Raw genomic sequence first — 25045 nt, 5'->3', positions numbered from 1 at the left:
ATTACAAAACTCAGTGTCCAAAATAATTTTGATAGCCACGTGTTTGACTTATTTAAAAACTATTTTAAATAAGGCACTGTTAAAAATAAATCTAACTGGGAATTTAGTTCTGAATGAGAAGATGTTAACAGCACAAATTATGTCACTTTTTTTGAGTTTCAGTTGAAGTCCTGTGTTGCAGGCTGAGAACTCAGTGGTCTATTGCACTGTGCAAAAATATGTATAGATAAACTTAAACCTGCAGCCTAACTAAATATGATTCCAATCTTGTCACAGTTTTGTCAAAATATATTTTTATAAATTTTTAAATTGTTTGTCTCTCTTACAGACCACGTGTGAACAATAACATTTGGTTACCCTGTGTTTTTTAAGTATGTAGTAATATATCTGAAGCAGGAAATGAGTGAAATGTTACCCTCTGACGTGTTGTTTTTTAGATAGCATATCGGCAGTGAAGGTTCTGCAGTAGGCTGGTAGCCCAAGTAGGATTTGTTCCAGGTTTGTTCCCTATATTGGCATTTTAGGGTTGGGCTAAAATGCCTATATAGGTGTAAATTGGATTAAACAATTTTGGGAAAGTTCTATTAATAGTATTAAAGGCTTCCCAGAAATAGTTTTTAAAAAGTTTTCACAAGTTAACTTTGCATATTAACTCTAAAATGTGCTGGTCTTTTTGGTCTTTTTGAAAGTTTGTTTGTCTAGTCATAGTTTACATTTTGAATGATCTACTATATAATAAAACACTAATGTCTGTTTGACCTATCCCTCTAAATAATCTGATTGGTCACTTTGGCTTTGGTAACTCGATGAAGGAGTAAGTGTGAGTTACATGTGGAGGAGAAAACTGCATGGGAGGCATGTGGAAAGTCATTTCCAAAGATGGCAAGTATAAAATGGACAGGATGCAAGAAAGCCACCCCAAAAATAATGACAGCAACTGAGAAGAAAGTTTTATGGAAACATGCTTCAGAGAGGGGGCACACCAGTGAAAAAACTGTCATAATACAGAGGAAAGTAGCTGAAAGTACATGTAGGGCAAAAGATAGCAAATATTTTTAAAGCATTCTATTACATGTATTTGGCAGGTGGCATGGCTAGTACTATATTAAAAAACAAGCTAAGAGTTTGAAGTACAAAGGGGCTATAGAAAACAATGACTGATGGCATAATGATCTTATTTAATTTTTAACTTACCGGTTGACTTGGAGGTGGCAGGGAGGTGTATGGTCTGAGCTTACAGAAAAGGGCTTTCTAAAATGTTTCTTCAACCCTACTCCATAAAGTGAACCTGTAGAGGTAGGGTTGATCCATTTGTGCTGCAGTGTTTAACACAGTAGCATATTCTAAATTAAACATGTATAAACTGGTTCACATCTTTGTGATTTAAATTCACTGGACTAGCTTATATATTTTCTATCTAATTGTGTAGACTAGGGTTACAAGTGATGCTTCATGGTACTTAATACAGACAGGACTTAAAACAGCACATTCTTTGGCCAAACTTTCCACATAGAATGTACATGCTTGGAAAACATAAATTCCGTTCTTACAGTCTCATTCTAGATTACTGTAAACTGCTCAGCTAGGATAACTCATAATAGAGCGTCCCTAAAATGCACCCTCTGTTTGACATGATTTTGTAGTACATTCTTCCCTCTAAGAGCTGGATAAGCAAATTCTTAATGTTTGTTCATCATTCTTTACACACAGTGTCAATTTAGCATTTGTCCCAGGAGCACTTCATTAAATTTCTTCAAAACTACAAGAAGTCAGTATTCAAAGAGAAGTAAATATGGGCCACAGTGTTATTACTAACAAAGTTCCATCAGAGATTGTATTGTATGCCTGCATCTGTTATTTTTTTATCGTGTAATAAAAACTGAAAGCTTTACTTTCATTTAAATACTGTAAATATCTTGACTTTATTAATTATGTTGATAGATTCTCCTGCAGAATCTCCCTATTCTTTTCATCTTGGGTGATCTTGATCATTTTTAACTTATTTTAAAACCATAAAATGTGTCTATCCGTTTTCAGAACTAAAAATGGATGTCGTGGTGTGAAGAAAGCTAATTCTATAAAGGTGGAAATTATCTAGATAAGATGCTAGTTGTTGACTTAGGGCTCATTTATACTTGACACTCAGAACGTGTACGCGCTCGCATCATGGCCGCCACGCGTTCTGAGCGTTCATTTGATGCGTCCTCTGAGCAGGTCCTCAGAAATTAACGCGACGCGTGCACGAATTGCAGTACCAGCAAAAAGCAGTGTGCTAAAAGTTGGAATGTGACGTCAGAGTCTCTGTTCACTATCTACATGTGACAGAAAGCCGCTTTGCGGATCCTGCGAGATCAGTGTGCGCGCTTCGATATTTGATGAATGGTTCAAAGTGGTGAAGCAAAATGCCCGACATACAGATGTATTCATGGTGCTTTTATATTCAAGCGTCGTATATTCCCGATCATAATGACACGATACGTTTTAAAATTCTCACATACTGTGCCTTCTTTTTTTCTAGGGCTTCCACTGCTCCTGACAGCAGCGAATCGTCAGCAATAGATCGTCACTCCGCGCACATTAAATGTATGATATTCCAACTCTCTGCACATTTAGAATCCTTAGATTTATACTTGATATCACTTTCATGATGAAAAGCATTAAAGTATGTATATTACATTTTACAGATAAATCGGTAATTTCGTTTAAATAATGAATAATGTTAATAAGACGGAGTGGTGGCTCTGAGGCTAGGGATATGCACTGGCAATCGGAAGGTTGCCGGTTTGAATCCTGTAAATGCCAAAAGGGACTCTTCTCTGTTGGGCCCTTCAGCAAGGCCCTTAACCTGCAATTGCTGAGCGCTTTGAGTAGTGAGAAAAGCGCTATATAAATGCAAAGAATTATTTTTATTATAATTACACACATGGGGTGACACAGTGGCGGAGCGTTAGCACTGCTGTCTTGCAGGGAGTCACGTTGCTGATATTCCCTGCCTGGAGTTTACATGTTTTCCTGCTGGGTTTCCTCCGTGTGCTCCAGTTTCCTTCCAAAGATATGCAGATTTGGGGATTTGGTGCCGCTAAAATGATGCTAGTGTATGTGTGTGCTTGTATTCACCTTGCGATGAGCCGAGGCATCGTCCAGAGATTATTTCTCACTCGTGCCCAATGCTTGCTGGAATGGACACATCCCTGGATTTAATCAATAAACATCCTTTTCAGAGATATTGCAGTAAGGTATCATCAGAATATAATGGGTGTTCTAGGCAATTCACAACACAGAGAAGCCGAACATATTCTCACCGTGATAATATCTCGCACTGCCACCTGGCGGATTCCTCCAGATTTACATAAAGTACGCGCGCAAGTATAAACACTTCAACGCTTGCGTAGCAGGAGTGTCCCGCTGCAGCATGCGTCGTGTCGCGTCGCGTGAAGTATAACTCCGGCCTTAGCATGCAAATACTGTGGAGGGTTATATTTGCTGCTCAGCCCTTGATTGCATTTCTTTATTCAGCAGTGAAACATGGAGAACCTCAGAAATAATATAAATATTGCACAGATGTCAGCCCATTCTTGAATTAATCCAAATGGGACTGAGAATTTGTCTCTGCTCCATTCACAGTAGAATTTTTATTGCTGTCCATGTATTTTTATGAAAATGAGTGGATGGTTAGAATTGAAGGAATGCATCAAGAGCAGAGCTGAGAACCGTTGTTGCAGTCTGCATACAATAAATTTTAAAAATAACTGTTGCAGTTATACTCATGGGTATATAGCTATATGATTAGCATGAAAAAAAAAATCTCTTTAGTTGATTTTTATGAAATGACAGAGGGCGGGCTTTCTAAGCAAATGCTCAGCCTCCTAACAGTTAAGTTATTTGTGTTTAAGCTTGAGGCTGCATCTGCAACTCCCTCTCTATTCCAGGGTCAGACCTCATCTTGGCTTCAGTGGATTCTCTGCAGCTCTTTTCCTCTTTTGCAAAATTCCTTTGACAGTAATTAGGGATATAGAGGCCAGCAAAGGGTCAGATAGCCCGCATCAGTGAAAACAGGGATTGTTTGCAATGCACAACACCCCTTTTCTCTGCTCGTGAATAGGAGGTTTGCAAGAAACTGGCATGTGGGGCTGTTGTTTCAAGTCATGAGTAGGCCGAGGGTTTGCAGCAGCAGCAGCAGTAGTAGTAGTACACGCTAGTGAGGTTCACTTTTGTTGGTGAAGGTGTTCGTCGGCCTTTCCACTGGATTCATTTGAATGTCATGGAGATGAACGTCAAGATCAACTAAATGCCGAAACCTGTAAGTAACATGGACTGTGGAAAAATGTTTTTTTTTTTGTGGATGATTTTATGGCCATTGGCTTTAACTTTTTTGGAAAAGGTAAATCAGAATCACTTGTTAAATAACATTTGGTATCCTTTTATTTCAATGTTTTTCCTTAGTAAATCATACCACACAGCTTTCATTTATTATATATCCCAACATATCTTAGTGGATAAAGTGAAAAAGTTTTGTTGCTTTTAAAAGTAGTGTACAAAATAAAGATATTGTATAGAAAACAATACTTTTATGAGGATCTGGACCATATGCTCAGTGCTGTCTGCAATTGTTTTATATATACCTTTTGATATACAGTATTAATGTTATAGTAAACGGAAAGAGGAATGTAGTGTACATATGCTTTCAGTGAATGTGGCATTTCACTGTTACATTTTTTTTATAATTCATTTAAGAGTACAGGACACATTTCACTATTGCTTTGGTAAATACAGTACTTCCTGCTACTTGCTATCTGATGTGTTTGTAATTTCATTAGACGTTTGTCTGTTTGGACGTGTAGGCTTATTGTAATATTGGTCTTAAGTCCTACTATGAGAAGTATTATATACTCTTAGTTATGATATAACTAAGATTACTTTTTAAATCATACCTTTTGCCTTTATGGCATTTTGCCTGTTACAGTGGCCAGAACTGCACGGTATTTGACATGCAGTTCAATGAGTGCATTTAAATGTAGTGCCTAACTTTCCTCTTAACTCCTATGACATAGACATTTACTGTACTACACTGCATCTCTTTCTCACTTTATCTACATGATATCCTCTTCAATTGCCTCTTCTTTGTGATCTGAGATTGATGGATGCTATATGTGTTTTAGGCAGCTGTGACAGCTGTTCCAGAACTTTAGATGTAATATTAAATTTGTTGTTAAATATTAAAATATATTTTCATATATAAAAACCAGTATAATTGAAAACTCCCTGCTTGTACTTCCTTTCTTACAGACACTTTTTTAAAGAAGGAAAAGTTTAACTTAATAGGTAATATTTGTGTGGACTACATGAAGATGCTGGTGTTGTATTATCAAAAAACAGAGTAAGGAAGAGCTTGTTTAAGTTTGTGTTGTCATCATTTTTCATATCCAGCTCTTTTATTTCTCCTATGATGGAAACTCCCTTTAGTTCCTCTGTAAATAAATAGCATTTTTGCTGTATTTAGTCACTTGATTAAAAAACTATCAAAATGATGTGTACCCTCAAGGGCATGTAGCTAGTAGTCTTCCAAAACAATTTAACTCATTGACTGTTTCATTTTATTTTATTTTTCATTTTTGATAACCTAATTCAGCTCTAACCCCTGCTACCCCCACCCCCTTTTTCTAGAAGTGCTTTCCTGGTACATTGTAAGGGGGTAATCAAAATAGGGTCAATAAATATAAAGAACAAGAACATTTCAAATGTTCTGTATGTGACAGAGGATGTTGTTGCCATTTACCACTGATGTATAGGATAACTACTGATAATTACATATTTTTATAACAAAGATGTTTCGGTTAATACAACCTTATCAGGCAGTTTTCAGATGTGAGGTATGATGTGTTTTTCAACACTTTAGGACAAGAAAGATGTTGATACATTTAAGTTAACATTTAAGTGCTTCACAGATAAAATAGGACAACAGCAAGGCTAATTTTACATATCTTTAGACATGTGTGGGTTTTTGTATAGATTATTTTCACATGAGCTTTCAATTGTCTTACCGTAAATCTTCTTTGTGGTCTTTCTAAGAAAGAAATGAAAGGGGGGCAGGAGAACAGCTTTTGTCTGAGTTGCAGAATTATTAACAGTAGCCAGTATATTTTAAGAGAACTATCAACTTGTAGTATTTTGATGACTTGAAATTTAAGTGAGTGTCACTTTTTGGTTTTCTGGTACGTTCATTGTTTGAAGTCATAGTTTGTTTTCCAGTGTACCAACAGTTCTGTTTTCACACATCTTGAAGGTTGTTAAGTTGCCAAAATACTGAGTAACCTCAAGAGCTGTTTATTAAGGAGCCAATCTGGAGCCAAGCTTGTTTGTCCTATTTTTCAGAGACTGAAATGGCCTTTGTTCTCATTCCTTTTAAAACTTGTAGAAGATGTATATGCAGTGATTGTGTTGTTTTTTTTATTGGAATACATTTTAGTAATATATACATTAGAAGGTTAAAAAAAACTTGATTCAGAGTAAAGTCTCCCTTATAATTTTATTTGTATTGAGTTTAAATAGAGTACATCCCAGCAAGAGCAGTTATAAGCAGATAAATAAAGCAAAAACTATTTTACTGAATATAATATATAATCATGAGCATAACATATGTTGTATATATTGTGCATATTTTGTGCTGAACTGAGAAAATGTAATTTGATTTAATGGGCACGGATAGAATTGTTACTTAGATGAAGTCCCTTTGGAAAAAACAAGACTTTAGTTTGGAATGTTACATTAAGAGTGGAGGAGCCTCACAAACAGAGTTTCAGAAAACTCAAGTATATTGGATTAGACTAGCCATTAAGCTTTATACTCTAACTATCTACTCTTGCAATTAATATTGAGGTTAATTGTATCTAAGAACATCATTATTCTTCTTCTTTTCATAATTTTTTAGGTTCTGATTAAAAGTAATAATGTACATTTTTGTGAATGTGTCTTAAAAGAGGAAAACTGTCACTGGCAGGTCCTGTATGAGAAGAGCAGATAACACTGGTGTGCCAATTCCTCATGATTTTTTTTAAACTCTCACAGAGTATTGTAAGTTGACCACAGTGCTGGCAGCTGTTAGTGACATTAAAATTTATCGGTGTGTGATTTGTGATTGCATCCACAATTTCATGTCTCTTTGCTCTGTAGCTGGATACAGTATAATCACTGTGCATCCTTAAGGGGGAATTCTTTTGTATCTCAACATGGAGACACCTGAAACTTTTCCTTGACTGAAGTTATCCAATCTGTAGATGACCTAATAAAATAAAATTAAGCAACAGTTCAGTTTGCTTTCCCTGTAATCTGGCTGTAGATTGGTAAATTGCCAGTTTGCTATGAATTGAACAGACAAGGCAGCTGTCTGCTATGTGATGTAATGTTTCTATGGAAATTAACAAAAACAGTAAAGCATTCAGCTCTAAACGACTTTAGTTTTATGCCAAAATAACTACACTGTGAGCCATATGGGTTCTCTGATGGAAAAGTTCTCAGGATTGCTTGAAGAATCATCTTTAAGCAAATAGTCTCAGGATATCATATGGATAGTAAACTAAAAAATGTGTGTATGGAATTAATGTCATTTGATTAGTATTTATCCTGTGCTTCAGGTTGTTTCAGTATTTAGAATTTTCTAAATGAAGCCTGCCATAATATTGCCACATTATGATCATAACAACAACACAACAAAATACATTGAATTTTGATCACTGTGGGTTTCCACCAAATTCATTAATTCATTTGTTTATAGTGATTGCTTTTAGGGCTATAAATACAACTTCCAGTTTTAACTTCATGTGTTAGTACCTTTAACAAGTATGAGAACTGCAAAACACTGTAATGTGGACTGTTTGCTTTCAAATCAAGTTTAATTCTGTGTATGTTTTCTACTTAACAGCAGATATAAAACATACTTCTAAAATATTCTACCCTTATTGTGTATTAAACACAATTACAATTCACACATTTGGGTGGTTATTTTCTTGACCACCTGTGACCTACATCACTATTTGGGAGATGAGAAAAGAACATTTAAGTATCCCAAGTTGCTTTTCTTTCATAGAAATGAGCTCTGGGGATGATATGAAACAGTGCCAAATAGTATCAGACACATGGTATAATCTCCTTTTTACCCACTAATGTTAAATTCAGACTTAATTACTTTCTTCCCCTTAGGGATAGTTAGCATGTGTAACATATTTAGGATTAATGCCTAATTAGAAAATTGCCCTGTGGGAAGAACCATTCTATTGCATTGTTTTCCTTATATGATTTTTCTTTCAGTACGGTTTGTGATGGAACCCAAAATACCAGAAATGCTTGGTTGTAATGGCTATTGAAAGATCACACAGTAATTCAGTTTTATATTTTGCCATTCAAAGTCAACACCCATGTTCTCTATCATGTGTTCTGTAAACATACAGTGAATTTGTAAATGGAGGATTGAGCTTGCTTTAATGCCTTTTAAATTGAGCTTTTTTTTAGCTGCTAATACAATGTCATTTTGGAGATTTTCATTTGCAGATGTTTACTGTAGCTGCACTTTGTTTCACTCTCACTTTCATACAGATACCATGTTCAGATCAGAATTTGCTGCCTAATGTGTACAGTTTACATTTTATCCAAATTCCAGTTTCAGTGACCCATAAGTTTCATCCATAATCCAGAAACATACAATAACGGCATTTGATTCCAGCCAGTCCAATTTGATATTTTTCTGAACTGAAGTAATTGAATACTGTACCTAATTTCCCCTTTTTGATGATCAAAACTCATTATTATTCATTACTTGAAAACAAAGTATTGCAAGGTCATTGAACAGTGTGTCTGAAGAGTGAAAATGGAGATGCTTACCTACCTTGTGATATGCCTCACTGTGAAAGGTACTATATTAAACCAATTAATTGAGGCATTTTTAATTTTCTGGTCCTATTTTAGTCCTGTGACCAGTCCGACGATGAAGCTGAAGAATCCACAAAGTTCAAGCGACTGCACAAGCTGGTAAACTCCACCCGCAGGGTGAGGAAGAAGCTGATTAAAGTTGATGAAATGAAAAAGCCTACTGCTGAAGGTACAAACATGGATAACCAGCTGTATATATGTTTGAATATTTACTAGTTTGCTGAGTTATGTTTAAATTATATTAAAAGTTAAAATATAGAGAATGTTGACTAATTCCATTCCTATGTAAGCCGTTCGACATGTCCTATATCCAGGCATGCCAATAAATTTCTTAAAATATCTGAAGTGTTTAATGAACGTTCATTCTGCCAACAATCTTAATCTAAACAGAAAATTAACTTACTGCTACATATATGTTAGAGTTGTTACTATTATTGTAATGTTTTATTGGATCACTCAATATCTTTATTGCTAGTTTTAATGTATATATAAAGATGTGAAAAGTGTATAGATGGCTGAATGTTTTCTTCCTAGCTTAATTGATATGTAACTTTGTTTTAATTTGCTGCCTTATGTAGTAAATACTATCCTAAGAAGCTTTACAAAGCAAAAATAAATTTCAAAGCAGTACTTGCAAATGATTTCTGCACCTGAGATTATGGCCAGAACATGAGTTAGGAAAATTCATGGATGTAGAACATAAAAAGAAATATCATAATACCTTATAGTAATGCCTACGGAATATTACAAAGGTGCTAAAGGATTAATGGAGTATAGGGGAGTTTGAAACATTAAGAAGAGGAGTATTTGTATTAATATTTATTCTTTGAGTTCCTATATCACAGAGAAATGAACAGTCATTGAATAATACCATTCTTATAAATGCATATATATTGACTTACATGTTTTCTTAGTTAATGTTAACCTATGATAGATGTCGATATATTTTGTTCATATAAAATGTGCTTAACTGACAAAAGTAAATACTGCATAACTTCTCTTACTTCACTACTGGACCTCCATGTATTGCTAAACCAGCATGAGAATGTTTGTATAGATTCCATGATGATGTCCTTAATGATGATGGAAGGATGCAATACAATTCTTTGGCTAGGAATTCTTTGATTTGGCATTTTCATGGTGGTAGTGGAAAATATGGTACCCAATGTAGAATCTTTCGTAAGTGCTCAACTGGTTGAGATGTAGTGGCCTGGTAATGAATTTACTTTCATGCCCTGTCAGTGGAAGCAGTGCCACACTGATAGAGTCCAGTACAGTCAGAATAGAGTTGCTCCCCACAGAATAAATGTGATTACTGTATGCCAGTCCTAAAATCACAGCCACCGGAATCCTTCACGATGGGAAAACAAGCTTTCATTACTATAGACATCTTGTGCACCAAGTATATGTACATATTTAATTGTTGAGAGCAAAATGAAAACTAACTCATCTGACTATGTGACCATTCATCCTTTCATTCATTTTCCACCGTTGATCCAAGACCAGGTTGCAAGTGCAGCAGTCTTGGCAGTGAGGACCATATGTCCCTTTCTCCAGCAACACTTGCCATATCATGCTGAGGAATTCCAAGATGTTCCCAGACCATCTGATAGATAGTCTTCCCACCAAGTCTTGGGTCTTCCCTAGGGTTTCCTCCCAGCTGGTCGTGCCCATAAAACCTCCAAAGGTAGATGTTCAGTAAGCATCCATGTCAAATACTCAAACCACCTCAATTGACTCTTATCTTAATGCGGAAGGTCAGTGGATCTACTCATAGCCTCTCACAGATGTCTGCACTTCTCATCCTGTCTCTAAGGGAGAGCCCAGCCACCCTTCGAAGAAAGTTTATTTTGGGCGCTTGTACCCGCAGTCTTGTGCTTTCGGTCATTACCCAATGCTTATGGTTGAGGGTAGGGCCAACGATCAACTGCTAAATATGACTTCTGGCTCAGCCTAAACTTCACCAGCACAGATTGGTATAGTGATCACATAGTTGCACTTGCTGCCCCGATCTGTCTGTCGATTTCTCCATCCCTTTTCCCCTCATTTGTGAGCAACGCCTCTAGATACTTAAACTCCTCCACTTTAGGACAATCTACCTTTTTCCTATTGAAGACCATGGCCTAAAATTTGGAGGTGATGATCCTCATCCCCGCCACTTCACACCCAAGCCATCTCAGTGTGCACTGAAGTCCATAACTCGATGAAACCAGCAGGACCACATTGTCTGCAAAAAGCACAGCCCTGATGTCTTTCTGAGTATGTGGACATGGTTGTCAGTGCAACTATAAAAGGACCAAATAGTCCTTATTAGGGGTCTTAAAAACCCATACTCTCCCAGTACCCCTCAAGGAACACAATCTTCACAATCATAGGCCTTCTCTAAGTCCACAAAGCACATGTAGACTGATTGGACATAGTCCCATGCCCCCTCCCGGATCCTCATAGGAGTAAAGAGCTGGTCTACTGCTCTACGACCTTGACAGAATTCTCATTGCTCCTCCTACATCTGAGGTTCCACGACTGGGAAGAGCCTCTTTTCCAGTGCTATGGCATAGACTTTCCCAGGGAGGCTGATATTTGCCTTTATAGGGAAGCCCCTGATAGTTGGAGAACCATCTGGTCCCCCTTTTTAAAAATGGAGACCATTGCCCTGGTCTCCTGCTGGAGGGGCATGTCTCCTGACGACCACGCAGCATTGAAAAGGCATGACAGCCCAACAGTGTCCAGAATCTTCAGCATTTCTGGGTGGATCTCATCCACTCTGGGGCATTGCTTCTGCTGAGCTGCTTAACTACCTCAGTGACCTCCCTTAGGAAAATGGGTAGTGATTCCACATCAGCTTCTGGCTCTGCCTGCTCCACAGAGGGCATGTCTGTCAGGTCCAGGGGCTCCTCAAAGTGTTCCTTCCACCACCAACTATATCCTCACTCTGTGTCAGCATTTGTCCACCCTTGCTGAGAACAGTCTTGGTGAAGAACTGCCTCCTCCTTCTGAGCCACCTGATAGTTTCCCAGAACATCTTTAAGCCTGATCATTAGTCGCTTTCCATGGTCTCTGCAAACTCCTCACACACCTGGGGTTTTTGCTTCCCCAACCACCAAGGCTTCCTTCTTCAGTCTGATGGCATCCCTCACCTCTGGTTCCCACTACTGGGTCCTTGGGTTGCCATCTCAAGAGGAACCTATGGCATTCAGGCCGCAGCTACTGGCAGCCACTTCCAAAATGGGGGCTTTGAACAAGGTCTGTTTCCTACTGTATATCCTCAGATCCTCTGGAATGCTGGAAAAGCTTTTTCAGAAGTGGAAGTTGAAAGTGTTTTTGGACTGGGGCTTCCCCGAGACATTCCCAGTCCACCTTCACTACTCACTTGGGCTTTCTAAGCCTGTCCAGGCACTTCCTCCACCATCTGACCAAACTCACCACCAGGTGGGGATCAGCTGACAGCTCTGCCCATGTTTTCACCTGAGTGTCCAGAATATATGGCTGCAAGTTTGAAGATTATAAAATCTGACATACAGTAGATCATTGGCCTCTGGTGCCAAGTACATTTATGAGCCACCTTATGCTCGTGCATGGTGTTTGTTTTAGACAAACCATGTCTAGCACAGAAGTATAATAACAAAATCATGCTTGGGTTTAGATCAGGTAGGCCGTTTCTCCCAATCACACCTCTATAGATGTCTTCATTATTACCCATGTGGGCATTGAAGTTGCCCAGCAGAACTGTGGAGTCCCCAGCAAGGACTGTTTCCAGGATTCCCTCCAGGCACTTCAAGAAAGCATGATATTCCTGGCTACCATTTGGTGCATAAATATATACAGTAGTCAGAATTTACCACTTCCTGACCATCAGTTGCATAGAAGCAGCCCTTTCATTTTCTAAAATGGCATTGACCAGGCAGTGGCTCAATAAAAAGACCACAACCACCTGATGTGTTTTCCCATGGACAGCTCCAGAGTAAATGGGAGTCTAGCCTCTTACTAGAGGTTTGGTTCCAGAACCCAGCGAGTGGGTGAACACGAGCCCAACTATATTTGTGTGGTAATGCTCCACCTCATCGACCAACTCTGCCACCCCCACCCCCCTCTCCCCCAAAAGGGGAGATATTTCACCTCCCAATAGTTTATCTGCCTAGTTTCCATCCCATCCCTTGCTGTTGACCGCCTCCTAGGTCATATCGCTTCCGACCCCTATTCCTCGTGTAGGTGGTGGGTCCATAGGAGGGTTCTTGATCATTTTTATTGTTCAGTCCATAGATCATCATTTCAATTAAACAATCTACACTTGCCTGTCTGTGATTCTTTCCATTTCAAAACAGTTCATTGACCTCACAATAAGGAAGTTCACACTTTTGTCCTCAGCAATCCAAAACTCATGCCTTTGAGTCCTAGCTGATGACGACCCTTTGATTTTCATGTCAATATCACTTCAGCCACTAATTCTCCAAAAGCATCAGCAAATTGTGAAGTCCTGATCACTCTGTGTTCAAACATTCAGCTTTATTCCAAAATCTCTGAGAGCCTTGGCTGACGATATCCTGAGCCAACTGGAAGTGTTCTGCATTTTTACACATTACCTTAACTAGCAGAAGCAAAAAATTGTTGTTGCACATAAAAAATCTGATTGTGATAATACTCGGCTCTTAAGCACTTATATTTAAAAATTTCTTGAATCATATTTTCCTCATTCAAAATTAACACAGTCGTTACTCAGGGAGTTCCGCAGGGTTTTGTTTTAGGGCCACTTCTTTTTCTCATATCTTCCCAATAGGTAATATCTTCCGGCACCATGGTATTAAGTTTCATTATTACGCTGATGACACACAGCTATATCTATCCACTAAATCCACTTCTGTTTTCCCTCCAGATACTCTTATGGCATGTCTCCAAGACATAAAGACATGGATGACATGCAATTTTCTCCAACTAAACAGCAGTAAAACTGAGGTTCTCCTCATTGGCTCTAAATTTACACTTGCTAAGATTAACCATTCTTCTATTTTAATTAACAATATTAACACAAACATCTCTTCCCAAGTTAAGAGCCTGCGCATTATTCTTGACAGTACTCTCTTTATCTTTCCATATAAGTAGCATTTCTTGGACTACCTTCTTCCATCTCCGAAACATTTCTAGACTTCGTCCTGTTCTTACACAACACAGTACTGAAGTATTGGTTGATGCCCGAGTCTCCTCACGTATAGATTACTGTAATGCTATTCTATCTGGCATCCCACAAAAACTTATCCATCGCGAACAACTTGTTCAAAATTCTGCTACCAGAGTAATAACCTACTGTTCTAAATCCACTGAACATATCATACCTCTTCTCTTTCAACTTCACTGGCTCCCTGTCAACTACTGAATACAATACACAATACTGCTCTTAACGTTTAAAGCTCCCCACAGTCTTGCTCCCCTCTACCTCACTGATCTCCAACAGACTGACACTCCCTCTCGCTCACTCAGATCCTCATCTGCAGCACTACTTTCTGTACCACACATCAAACTCTGTTCTGTGGGAGCTCGAGCGTCTCTCATAGTGCTCCTCAACTCTGGAATTCTCTCCCCTCTCATATACGTCAGCTCGATTCAATAACACAGTTTAAAACTACCCTCAAAACTTATTTTTTCAAGCTGGCATACCAATTGTGAATTCTACACTGTTACTCCCTGTTATCTTTGTTTGCTAATTATTGCGTTGTGATTTATCATTCTCTTGTTTTTATTTTACTAATTTTGATTAATTTTATTGTAAGGTGACCTTGAGTGCTAAGAAAGGTGCCTATTAAATAAAATGTATTATTATTATTATTTGTACAGTTAATCACCCTCAAATATGACGTGCATTGAAATAAATGAGGTTGATGAACCCATTTCAGTAAAGAATAAATTGTAAGTGAAAAGCACCTTGCCAATCTTATATAGTATAAAAACTACTGCCTTTCAAGGTGGCACATTGTAGAAATTTATGACTAAAAAAGTAAACAAACCTATGTCTTAGCATATAAGACAGGCTTGGCGTTAAGCAATTTGTTGTCATTCTAGAAAAATAATACTTCCCGGCAGTGGTCCAAATCTAAAGACAATCAAATGCACTAAACTGTGTTTGGCCAACACAGGGCACAAGGCAGGAACCAATCCCGGGCAGGGTGCCAACTCACCACAGTAAACCATAGAATGCACAGCGTAACAGTAAACTAAATGTAAAAACATTGAATAACACTGAGAAAACCTTGAACAACAGAGAAAACTAACACTGCAATAGTTTGCGCTATAGCGCTACCAACCGCTGGCTAAAAACACTTTTTTTTTAATGAGTTTTAAGCACAGGGAAAAAAATGAACATTTGAAAAAATCCGTAATTTAATAAACCACCAAGAAAAGTAACATTGCAACAATGCACGCTACAAACCGATCGCTGTAAACAGAAGTGAAAACATCATCAAGCCCAGTGCATTCTTTCTCTGCCTTCCTACCTTATGAGTTCAGCCCCCTCTGTCTCGCGCTGCCTGTGTGTGTGCGCGGCTCTCTCTCGCGCTGCCTGTGTGTGTGCCTCAGTGTCTCTCTCGCGCTGCCTGTGTGTGTGCCTCTGTGTCTCTCTGACGCTGCCTGTGTGTGTGTGCGTGGCTCTCTCTCACTCTGCCTCTGTGTGAACCGAGGTTCCACTGAGGTTGACTAATGAAAAGTCCAACATGGCTCAGAGGTGCATGTGGAGTCTAGCAGAGATGAACGTGAATGATGCCCGGTGTTGTGAGTTGCTGCGTCCGAGTTGGTGGGCATCGTATCCAATGGTCTTAGAGTTGGTGAGCGTGGCTGTCTTGCGTGCTTTCCATGGGTGGCTACTTGTCGGCGGCTTAGTGAATTATATATATAGATAACCGTATAACAAAAAATATATATACTGTAAAAATGTTATTCACTATGGAGAACAGAGCACATAGCCCAAGTAGAGAGATGATCAAGATGCTAGATTGCTTGAGAATTCCTATATGTTGTGCCTATGCTGCATATCCACAAGTGTGATGACGCACAGTATATTGTTATCTGTTGTGCTGTTTTGCACAAAAAATACACAGGAAGGCCCAATAAAATAATGTTTCCTGGAGTTACTTAAATCATTATAGCAAACATTGGCTACATTTGATACCTGTTTAATTCTGTTTATACTGCATACATAAATATTTGTTTAAATCAGCCTATGGCATCCTTAAAAGGTATTTGGTAGACACAGTAGAGAGTAGGCCTAGCAGTGAGCATGAAGGAGTTTTGGGTAATTACTTGTGAGCTTAGTTCTGTTACTGTACAGATCAATTTCTTCTTTTATAAATTTTTCAAGTACCTATTCACTGGTGTCATGCTAGTTTACCTTTTGTCATGTGCTTTGTCTTAGACCATCAGAAGGCAAATCACAGCACAGTTTTAATGCCATTTGCTTTGAAGTAATTTGACATTGAACATAAAATGACATCCTGGTGGCCAGGAATCAAATCTTGCATTTTGAGGCATCAATTGTAATTTTGAACTGGTTTCAAAATCCAACATTACCTGTAATATCACCTATTAAAGTGAATATTTTTCCTAAATTTTTATAATTTTTCCTAGTGATTTCCAATATATAATAGCAAATTTTTCTTTAAAAATCTGGACACTTCATGTAAAACAGAGAGAGAGCACATTTTTAAAAATCCTCAGAGGTTAGACTGGGGTATCATGTTACATGCTAAAATCTGAGGAAATTTAAATTATTTGTATTTAACAACGTATTACTCAGTCTTTTTAGAATCTAGCATACAGTTATAAATTTGAGTATACAATTAATTGAGCATGCTAAACCATACCAAGAGCACTTATTTGAATGTTCGAGTAATTATTTTTAATCAATCTTTGTTTCTATAGTAGGTGTGAAGAAAAGGATTTGTGTATGAGAAATATGGATTTCTGTTTTGTCTGTGATGTGGAAATTATAATGACACTTTGAACTTACTTTGTTTCCAATTTACCAATATGATTTTGAAAAGAAAGATAAGAATTATCATATATTCTTCCTTTTAATCCATACTATTCCTTTTCAAATTTGTGTTTTCTTAACTGTATTTTCTGCATTCTTCTGTATTATAGAACTAAGTTTTGAAGGCTCTCCTACTTGTGAGGACAACTCTGCACTATATACGGGAATACAAAAGAAACCACTTCGTCAAGAGGATTCCTCCTCTTCTCTGCAGCAGCAGCTTTCCCACGAAGATGACTCTGACAGCGTAACCACTTCTCCCTCTTCTAGCAGCTTGGACACCTGGACTGGCCGTAGACTTGTCAAAACCTTTGGCAAGTCAAGCAGCAATCATGGGCTTATAAGACCAACAAAAAAGTCTAGCTGTGGAGGTAGTGGATCCTCCTTTTCATCTGGAGTAGAAGGCTATGGAGAGGATGAAAAGGTACAGAAAGTTTCTCGCTCCATGACAGACGGTGAGATGAAGAAAGCACTAAGCCCAGTGAGCCATGGGGTAAGTAATGAGAGCATTTATGGGTTTTATGGCTTGACCAAGCCCAAACACAACCTGTTGGTTTCTTTGGAAGAGATCCATAGTGTCAAAAAACAGGTTCATCTTAGGAAAATAGATGGTAACTACTCATGTTCCAGAAATTTCCTCTACCAGCGCCCTGCTACCAAGGTGGCAGTGTCCTCTCCTCCCACACTATCTCGTGACCTTCAGCTACTACGAGAGAAAGCCAAGGGAAGTAGCTGTGGAAGCATAAGCTATGGCTTTCCCAACCGCAAACTGAGGGGGCGAACAGCTGTCAGTGAATTCAATATTACCTATGTAGTGGAGCGAAGCCTCTATGGACATCTGAACTGGTCCCAGCTTGTACGCCCTGTGGCAGACCGGACGCTAAGCAAAGCTGACCGACAAGATCTTCGCCGATGCCTTCTGGATGAAGAATGGGAGTCAGAAAGAAAGTGGGCAGCGACTGTGGACCGTTGCACCAAAAGGGTGTTTTTACGCTTTCAGCAGAAGTCTGTGAGTCTATGAAGGGGATTTACTTATCCCTTTTATTAGCCTTGATCTTTCATTTTCTTTTAAGGCTGCAGCACATTGGGCCTACAGTACATATGTGCCTAAAGGTTTCAAATTTTATAGGTGACTTTTCAGTGTTTAGTGAGTTTTGGCATGAATAATAAATATTTATTAATGAGATACTGCTAAGGAAAAATGTAAAAAAACATATTCTAATTATGCATGGCTACTACAGTATATCAATTCTAGGGTCAGTTGAAGACATTATGCCTCTTTCCCCAGAGTAAAACTAAAAATGACTGTTTATATAAATAATAATTTGCTACTGAAGAAACACTGGTCTGCTGTTGTGAAAACAATATAGGCCTGAAAATCACAAATTATTATTTGAGGACCAAATTACTGTAAAATACCTTTGTTGAAAGTTGGCTTGAAACATGATAGCGGAATGACTTATGAGTATGATCTTAAATATTTATTTTGTAGTGTTTCTTTAGCATTTTGATACTTTTAACAAGTAACCATTTCCTTAATACTTTAAATTAGTTTTTTGACATAGATGTAGGTTTTTATAACCTGCAGCCTTTAGGAAACTGAAATTTCTTGTGCTGTATTCATTGGAAGTGGTCACTATGCTTTACCAAACCATACATTTTTTTTTATTTGCTCCAGCTTTATCTTTTATCCATGATATCTGCATGGTGACTGATAGTATTGGACTCATTTCTCTCAGTGTTTTTCTGATGACACTTTGCATGATCATTTCATTGAACATTCAGGTGTCGTTCACCAACAAGGTTTAAAATTCCACTGATGGTTTTCAAATTTTCTAAAGGATGGAATCGTACCACTTCTGTACCACATGGACCTGTAACTAGGACGGTTTAATTATATTTAAGGTGGACACTGATCTATTGACTAGTTAAAACTGATCTATTGACACTGATCTATTGACTAGTTAATACTAGTTTTGATAAAAGAAAAACTTCCCAGCCCAATAAGTAATATTAACTCCATCTCACAAAATACCTGTACTGTGTGTGTGTATGTGTGTGTGTATATATATATATATATATATACACACACACACACACACAGGGAGATTTACTGAAAAGTTGTTTTCCTTCATGTCTTCCACAGTGCGAGGCTTGTTCCAATAGACTTTTCCTTTGAGCATACCCCAAAGGAAAAAGTCTGGCGGTGTCAGATCCGGCGACCGTGGTGACCAAAGCCCCTTTGAAATTACCCTGTTGCAGAAGGAGGACTCAATTTCTGCCATGCTCCTTGCCCATTTGTGACATGTTGCTCCATCTTGCTGGAAGTAACCTTCCATTAACTCACGATCATCCAGTTGATTCTGACATCGTTTAAACGAATTGGTGACCCAATAGGTTTGCACCATGAACATATGCTGTTCGATACTGTACATCACTCTCCTGATGAGAAGTCGAGTGACTGAGTGAAGGGGTATGGGTGGTATGTACCCAGAAGTTGCAAACTGAGGTTAAACATCACAACAGCTGTCTGGCACCTACCTCATCGCTCCGACACAGGGGCATCCCAGCTTGTTTGAAGCTCCATATACTGAGGAGCACATTGCATGTTGTTCTGTTCAGATTGCTATGTCCTAGTGAGAGTTATTACAGAATATTCAGGGCCTCTTTCGACTGAATCTCCCTGTAGTTAGTTGGTTAGTGGTCAGCTGTTATGAGTGTTTTTTGCACTATGTGACTTTTTGTTTTTAAGAGAATAAATCACAAATAGAAAGTAAGGCACCGTTTAAACAAAGTACAGTCAATAAAATTTTATAAATGTTTCAAAAAGAAAACAACTGAAATCCTTGCAGAGAGAATGATATATTTCCAGTTTTGGATAGATAGATAGATTGATTGATAATATGAGACTTCACTTTTCCATTGATTTATGGAAGGTTGGTTAAAATTCATCCAATTAAACAAAATTATTATTTAGACAAACAATGTAGGGCGGTACGGTGGCGCAGTGGTAGCGCTGCTGCCTCACAGTAAGGAGACCTGGGTTCACTTCCTGGGTCCCTGCATGGAGTTTGCATGTTCTCCCCATGTCTGCGTGGGTTTCCTCCTACCGTCCAAAGACATGCAGGTTAGGTGGATTGGCGATCCTAAATTGTCCCTAGTGTGTGCTTGGTGTATGGGGGTGTGTGTGTGTGTGTGTGCCCTGCTGTGGGCTGGCTCCCTGCCCGGGGTTTGTTTCCTGCCTTGTGCCCTGTGTTGGCTGGGATTGGCTCCAGCAGACCCCAGTGACCCTGTAGTTAGGATATAGTTAGTTGGATAATGGATGGATGCAGCTTAATAATTCTTTAATAATAATTCTTTGCCTTTATATAGCGCTTTTCTCACTACTCAAAGTGCTCTGTAGGATATCACAACAGATTTTCATTACATAATATTATGCCAACAGGTGATAATCTGGATATTTTTGTTAAATGGTTGCTAATAATTTTAGATCCAAGACAGTCTGAGAAAAACTGTATGTTAATATTTTAATCCCAAATGGTCTTATTGTAGAGTATTTCCAAAGAAGAAGAAAAGAGTACTTTATTGTTGGCTAATTTACATTCTTTGTCTGAAATTTGAATTGAAAGATAGCTTTTCTATCATCCCATAAGGTTCTCTAGAGGTGAATTTATTGAAAGTAGTTGATTCTATATCGTCATTAAAACTAGACAGTTTAGTAAAAGATACTGATGGAAGATGAAGGAAGTTGGTCAGATTACGTTTGACAGACTCACTAGCTTGTATATAGAAAAAGTAGTTAATTGTTGGAAGATTATATTTAATAGATAGTAGTACGAGGAACCACATACAGTAGATGCTATCTGTATAAAAATCACAAAAAATCCGCATATGCCATAGCTTCTATAAATTAAATATGACATAGTTTAAAGAAGGCTGGAATATATGATTATTATGTTGAAGGGAAGCGGATAACACCACCTCTACATTAAAGTATGTCCTAACTTGGCCAAATGGTGGAACAATGGATTGTTAGTAAATTTACAGTAATTAGTATTGTCTGTAGCACAGAGCAAATCATAAAGATGGGATTTTGAGCATGCTTTCTTTTCCAATAGATATCTAAGAAGGCTTGGTTTAGTTGATTTCTGCCTTCTTCCAAAGTCTCAGTGTACATGGTCATATAATAGAACCGGGAAATCATCAAAATTTATGAAAAAGTGGATATTTTTGTCAAGTCATTTTTTTTCTATTTTCTGTTTAAGTCTGTGGTTTACAGGGTGAATTAAGGTTGGCAAAATGTGTTGTGTGCTGAAAAAATGAGAATCTACTGTCATCACAATTAAGAAAAATATGACACAATGTCACCATTGTGATCCTTAGAGAAATGACATCATTTGACTTTGCTGTTCCTTTAGGACATCTGAAAAAGAATGTTTGGGTTTTTTAATGCACAAACTGATGATGTTTAAACAGCTGATTGTCTATCTTCTACACCCTAGTCTGGATTTAATTCACAAGCTATCATTACAGTTTCTGCAACATTGTTCTATTTGAGCCTTTTCATGCGCATAAGTACATTTATACAGATCAAATCAATGAGTTTCATTTTTGCATAGCATGAATCATTGTGGTGGTGACTGATGAAAACAATTGTTTTTCTCTCAAGAGATTTCTTAAGATTTTATATCTTTTTTTTTTTTTCTTTTTTTTTCAGAGAACATGTAGCTTTGGAGGATTTGATCTTTCAAATAGGTCATTGCACGTTGCTTATAGTGGTTCTGACACACAGGTGAGTGTTAATGACAGAATGGTTTATAACATAAAAATCATTTTAATGGATGAATAAAAACTATACATTTCAGTTTTATTCCCTTAATATTAATGGCATCTGCAATTCTGCTTAATTTGTTACTGCTTATGTATATTCCTAGCATTGTAAGTTTTATTTTCCCTACATTAAAAGCTAAATAAACTAAATAAAAAGAAAATATTTAATATTTTGTTTGCATATGTTCACACCCTTTAAGTAATGATTTGTTAAAGCACCTTCTGATTTGATTTCAGCTATAAGTTTGTTTTAATGGGTCCCTTTCAATATAGGACAGTTTCAGTTTCATCCCATATTTCTATGCAGAAGAGATCACATTCATTCAGATTACAACATTTATCTCTCCAGCACAGCCTGACTTTTCAGCTGCATCCGCAGATTTTCTATAGACCTGAGATCTGGGCTCCATCTGGGTCAGACTGTGACATTGTTTTTCCTTTTCATATGCAATTATTTAGTTGAGTTGAATGTGTGCTTCACTTGTTGTTATGTTAAAAGATACAATTCTTGGTTAACTTCAGCCTTCTCATAGTAGGCAACATGTGTGTAACTTCATTTTTTGCTAAATACTCACCAGACCTCCTACCCCCTCCTGAATTAAAAAGCCCCATATTATGATGCCACCACCACCAGCTAGTTTGCTTACATGACAGGGTGAAGATTCAGAGTATTACATTCATGGGTGTGAATCACAGTCGTATTATTTGGATGGTTACTTACCACGTAATGCTTGTCGTTGGTCAGCCAGTCAGCAAATCTACCTCGTCCTTTCAGTTACGAGAAGCAGACCATAGATATGTGATACAATACTTTACAAATAATACAAAGAGTACATCCTATGGAGTAAGCGAACCAGCCGCTGTGGTGCAACGTCAAAGGCCTCGCCTCAGGTGTTGATGTCCGAGGTTTGATCCCTGTAAAGGAAATCAAAGGGGCACACACCTGAAGAGCCCCAATTAGAATGAGACATGTATCGTGTACTCTTTGCAAGATTTGGCAGTTACTGTATTACACACACACATATGCATCTCCAGAGGCACTCCACAGGTGGTGCAGTGGTAGTGCTACTGCTTTGCAGTAAGGAAACTGTGGAAGATTGTGGGTTCGCTTCCCGGTTCCTCCCTGTGTGGATAGCGCTTTGAGTATTGAGAAAAGCGCTATATAAATGTAATGAATTATTATTATTAATGGCTCACCCTGTGCTATGACCTCCAAAAGGTCACGCAAAAAGACAGTTTCCCCTTGGGGATTAATAAAGAGTACCAAGAAAATAAAATTATATATGGGCTGCCAATCAATTAACATTTTTACTTAAGATTAATAGCAAAATGTCACTCAGCTAATTGCATATTTAACCATGCAAGTTCAACATTGTCCAATAATTCCTTGTGAATGTTATAATAAAAAAGACAAAGAGATCATAAATATTTGGGGCACCTAAAGGCTAACTCTGTGTAATGAAAATGAAACACGGGCTCAAACATGTTAAAAAAGCAAAAGAAAACTCTATATCAGCGCAAGTCTCAAAGTAGACTGTTCAAAATGGGAGAGCTGAAAGGCCTTATGGGCTCCTGGGAGAAAGATGCGGGTCCAGGCAGGCGGACAATGGAAGGACGTCAGAGATAGCTGTTAATCTTTCGGTCTGCAGAGAAAGGAAGAGAAAAGGCATCGTTCAGCATCATTCTCTGGTGTTTCAGCAGGAAATTACAATTATCTGAGCACTTAAGCTGTCCCACATGCACACATGTATGACAATGTGAATTCCGTGTAACATTTTAACTGCTCAATCTACAAAGACTTGTGTATTTACAATTGAAGAGCTCAGTTCGAAAATCAGCTAAGTACAAAAGATAAATTTGGGAGATAAATAGGAAAATCTGGGTCCGTAAGCAGATTTTGAAACTAAATCCCTAAAACTATAGCGCTACACTGCTGCAAATAGCAGGTTTTTAAGCTCAAACATATTTTCGGCACATGACCAACTGCATGAAAAGTCACAATCACGTGTTCATTAAATTTTACCAAAAGGTGTAATTTCAAATTTTGGAACTCACATCTTCAATTATCCCTTGTGAAACATTCACAACACAGTCCATTCACAGATGTAGATAATGGAGGTTGAGTTATGGAATACCCTGTGAGCAGACTCCTGAAAGTTTTGTATAGTTTTGTCCTTCTGTGATGCAGATGTAAGTTGGGAATGCCTCCCAGATGAAGATGTTTTCCAATCCAGATAATCACACAAGCAAGTGGGCACAGGACAGGAACATAAATCCAGAAACAAATGCAGTGAAGCATTGAAACAAAAAGACCCCACCAACTGCTATCCTGCCATCTTCTTTTGACACACTTTATGGCCCTATGATACAGTACTTCCGGGGTCACCTGGATTTGTAGTCCATTTAAGTAGCACAGCTACAGCATTGTCTGTGTTTTTCAGCAATAGATTGCAAACCAGGTAAAATAATTTCCATCTGATTATTGAAGACAAACCCACAAATAGGCAGATCTGCAAATTGTAAACCCGCAGGTTTGCAAGGGCCAACTTGTAAACCCCTGATACATGACACAATTGTTCCTTGTGAGGGTTATATGTAAGAATTGTCAGACCTCATTGAATGGTGTCTCTCATCCCTGTTATTTTCAGTTAGTTTTAGAGGTTTACAGTCTGAAATGGTGGTAATTAATACTTTAGCTTTTGTTATATTAATAGACCTAAGTTGAGTTATACATTCATGGACTGTAGTCTGCCATAGATTATGCTGTCTAAAGATTTTGTTTAATGGCAAACCTGTTAATCAAAACAAATACTTAACTATAGTTATTCTATGATATTCACTCATATACTGTATGTGTCAGTATCTCCAGGCTAGGAGTATTCAACCTTTTTACTTGGTATAATACCTCCAGGAATTGAAATATTTTGAAATATCCCTATTTTCCTACAGTATTAAATTCTTAAGTACTACACTGTTACTAATCTAACAGTGAGATTTCTTAACTTCCACCCATCCGCCTAAAATTGTATTTAGGAATTTTAACAAGTGATTATATAGAATGTTTTGTCTGTCTTTTTGGTATGCACATCAGATGCTTTTTTAGTGAATTATTTTTTAAAGTAAAAAATGGTGGGATGGTTTGATAAGGAATAAAAATCAGACCAAAACTTCCATATTTTTTAATATTAAAAAACAATTATACCGTTACATATGAGCACATATTGAAAGAAGCAGAAAATTAGCTCTAGTTGCATACAGCTCCAGGTCAGTATAAAAGGA

At 37.8% G+C, this 25045-nt stretch overlaps 1 protein-coding gene across 9 annotated transcripts in view; it reads left to right on the top strand.

Moving 5' to 3' along the window:
- sash1a (SAM and SH3 domain containing 1a) overlaps nt 1-25045 on the top strand; it is a 928497-nt gene that overhangs the window by 870543 nt on the left and 32909 nt on the right. For 6 of the 9 annotated variants that reach the window (XM_051924855.1, XM_051924854.1, XM_051924861.1 and 3 more), the window contains exons 9-11: nt 8959-9091; nt 17047-17945; nt 21654-21728. In XM_051924855.1, the coding sequence (XP_051780815.1) occupies nt 8959-9091; nt 17047-17945; nt 21654-21728 (1107 nt within the window). Of the gene's footprint in view, nt 1-3974; nt 4301-8958; nt 9092-17046; nt 17946-21653; nt 21729-25045 lie in introns of those variants that run through there. The other 3 variants (XM_051924860.1, XM_028797880.2, XM_051924862.1) reach the window with 2 other exon arrangements.

The sequence above is a fragment of the Erpetoichthys calabaricus genome, chromosome 3, assembly GCF_900747795.2.
Source record: "Erpetoichthys calabaricus chromosome 3, fErpCal1.3, whole genome shotgun sequence".
NCBI lineage: Eukaryota > Metazoa > Chordata > Cladistia > Polypteriformes > Polypteridae > Erpetoichthys > Erpetoichthys calabaricus.
This window is presented reverse-complemented; position numbering and strand designations above follow the sequence as displayed.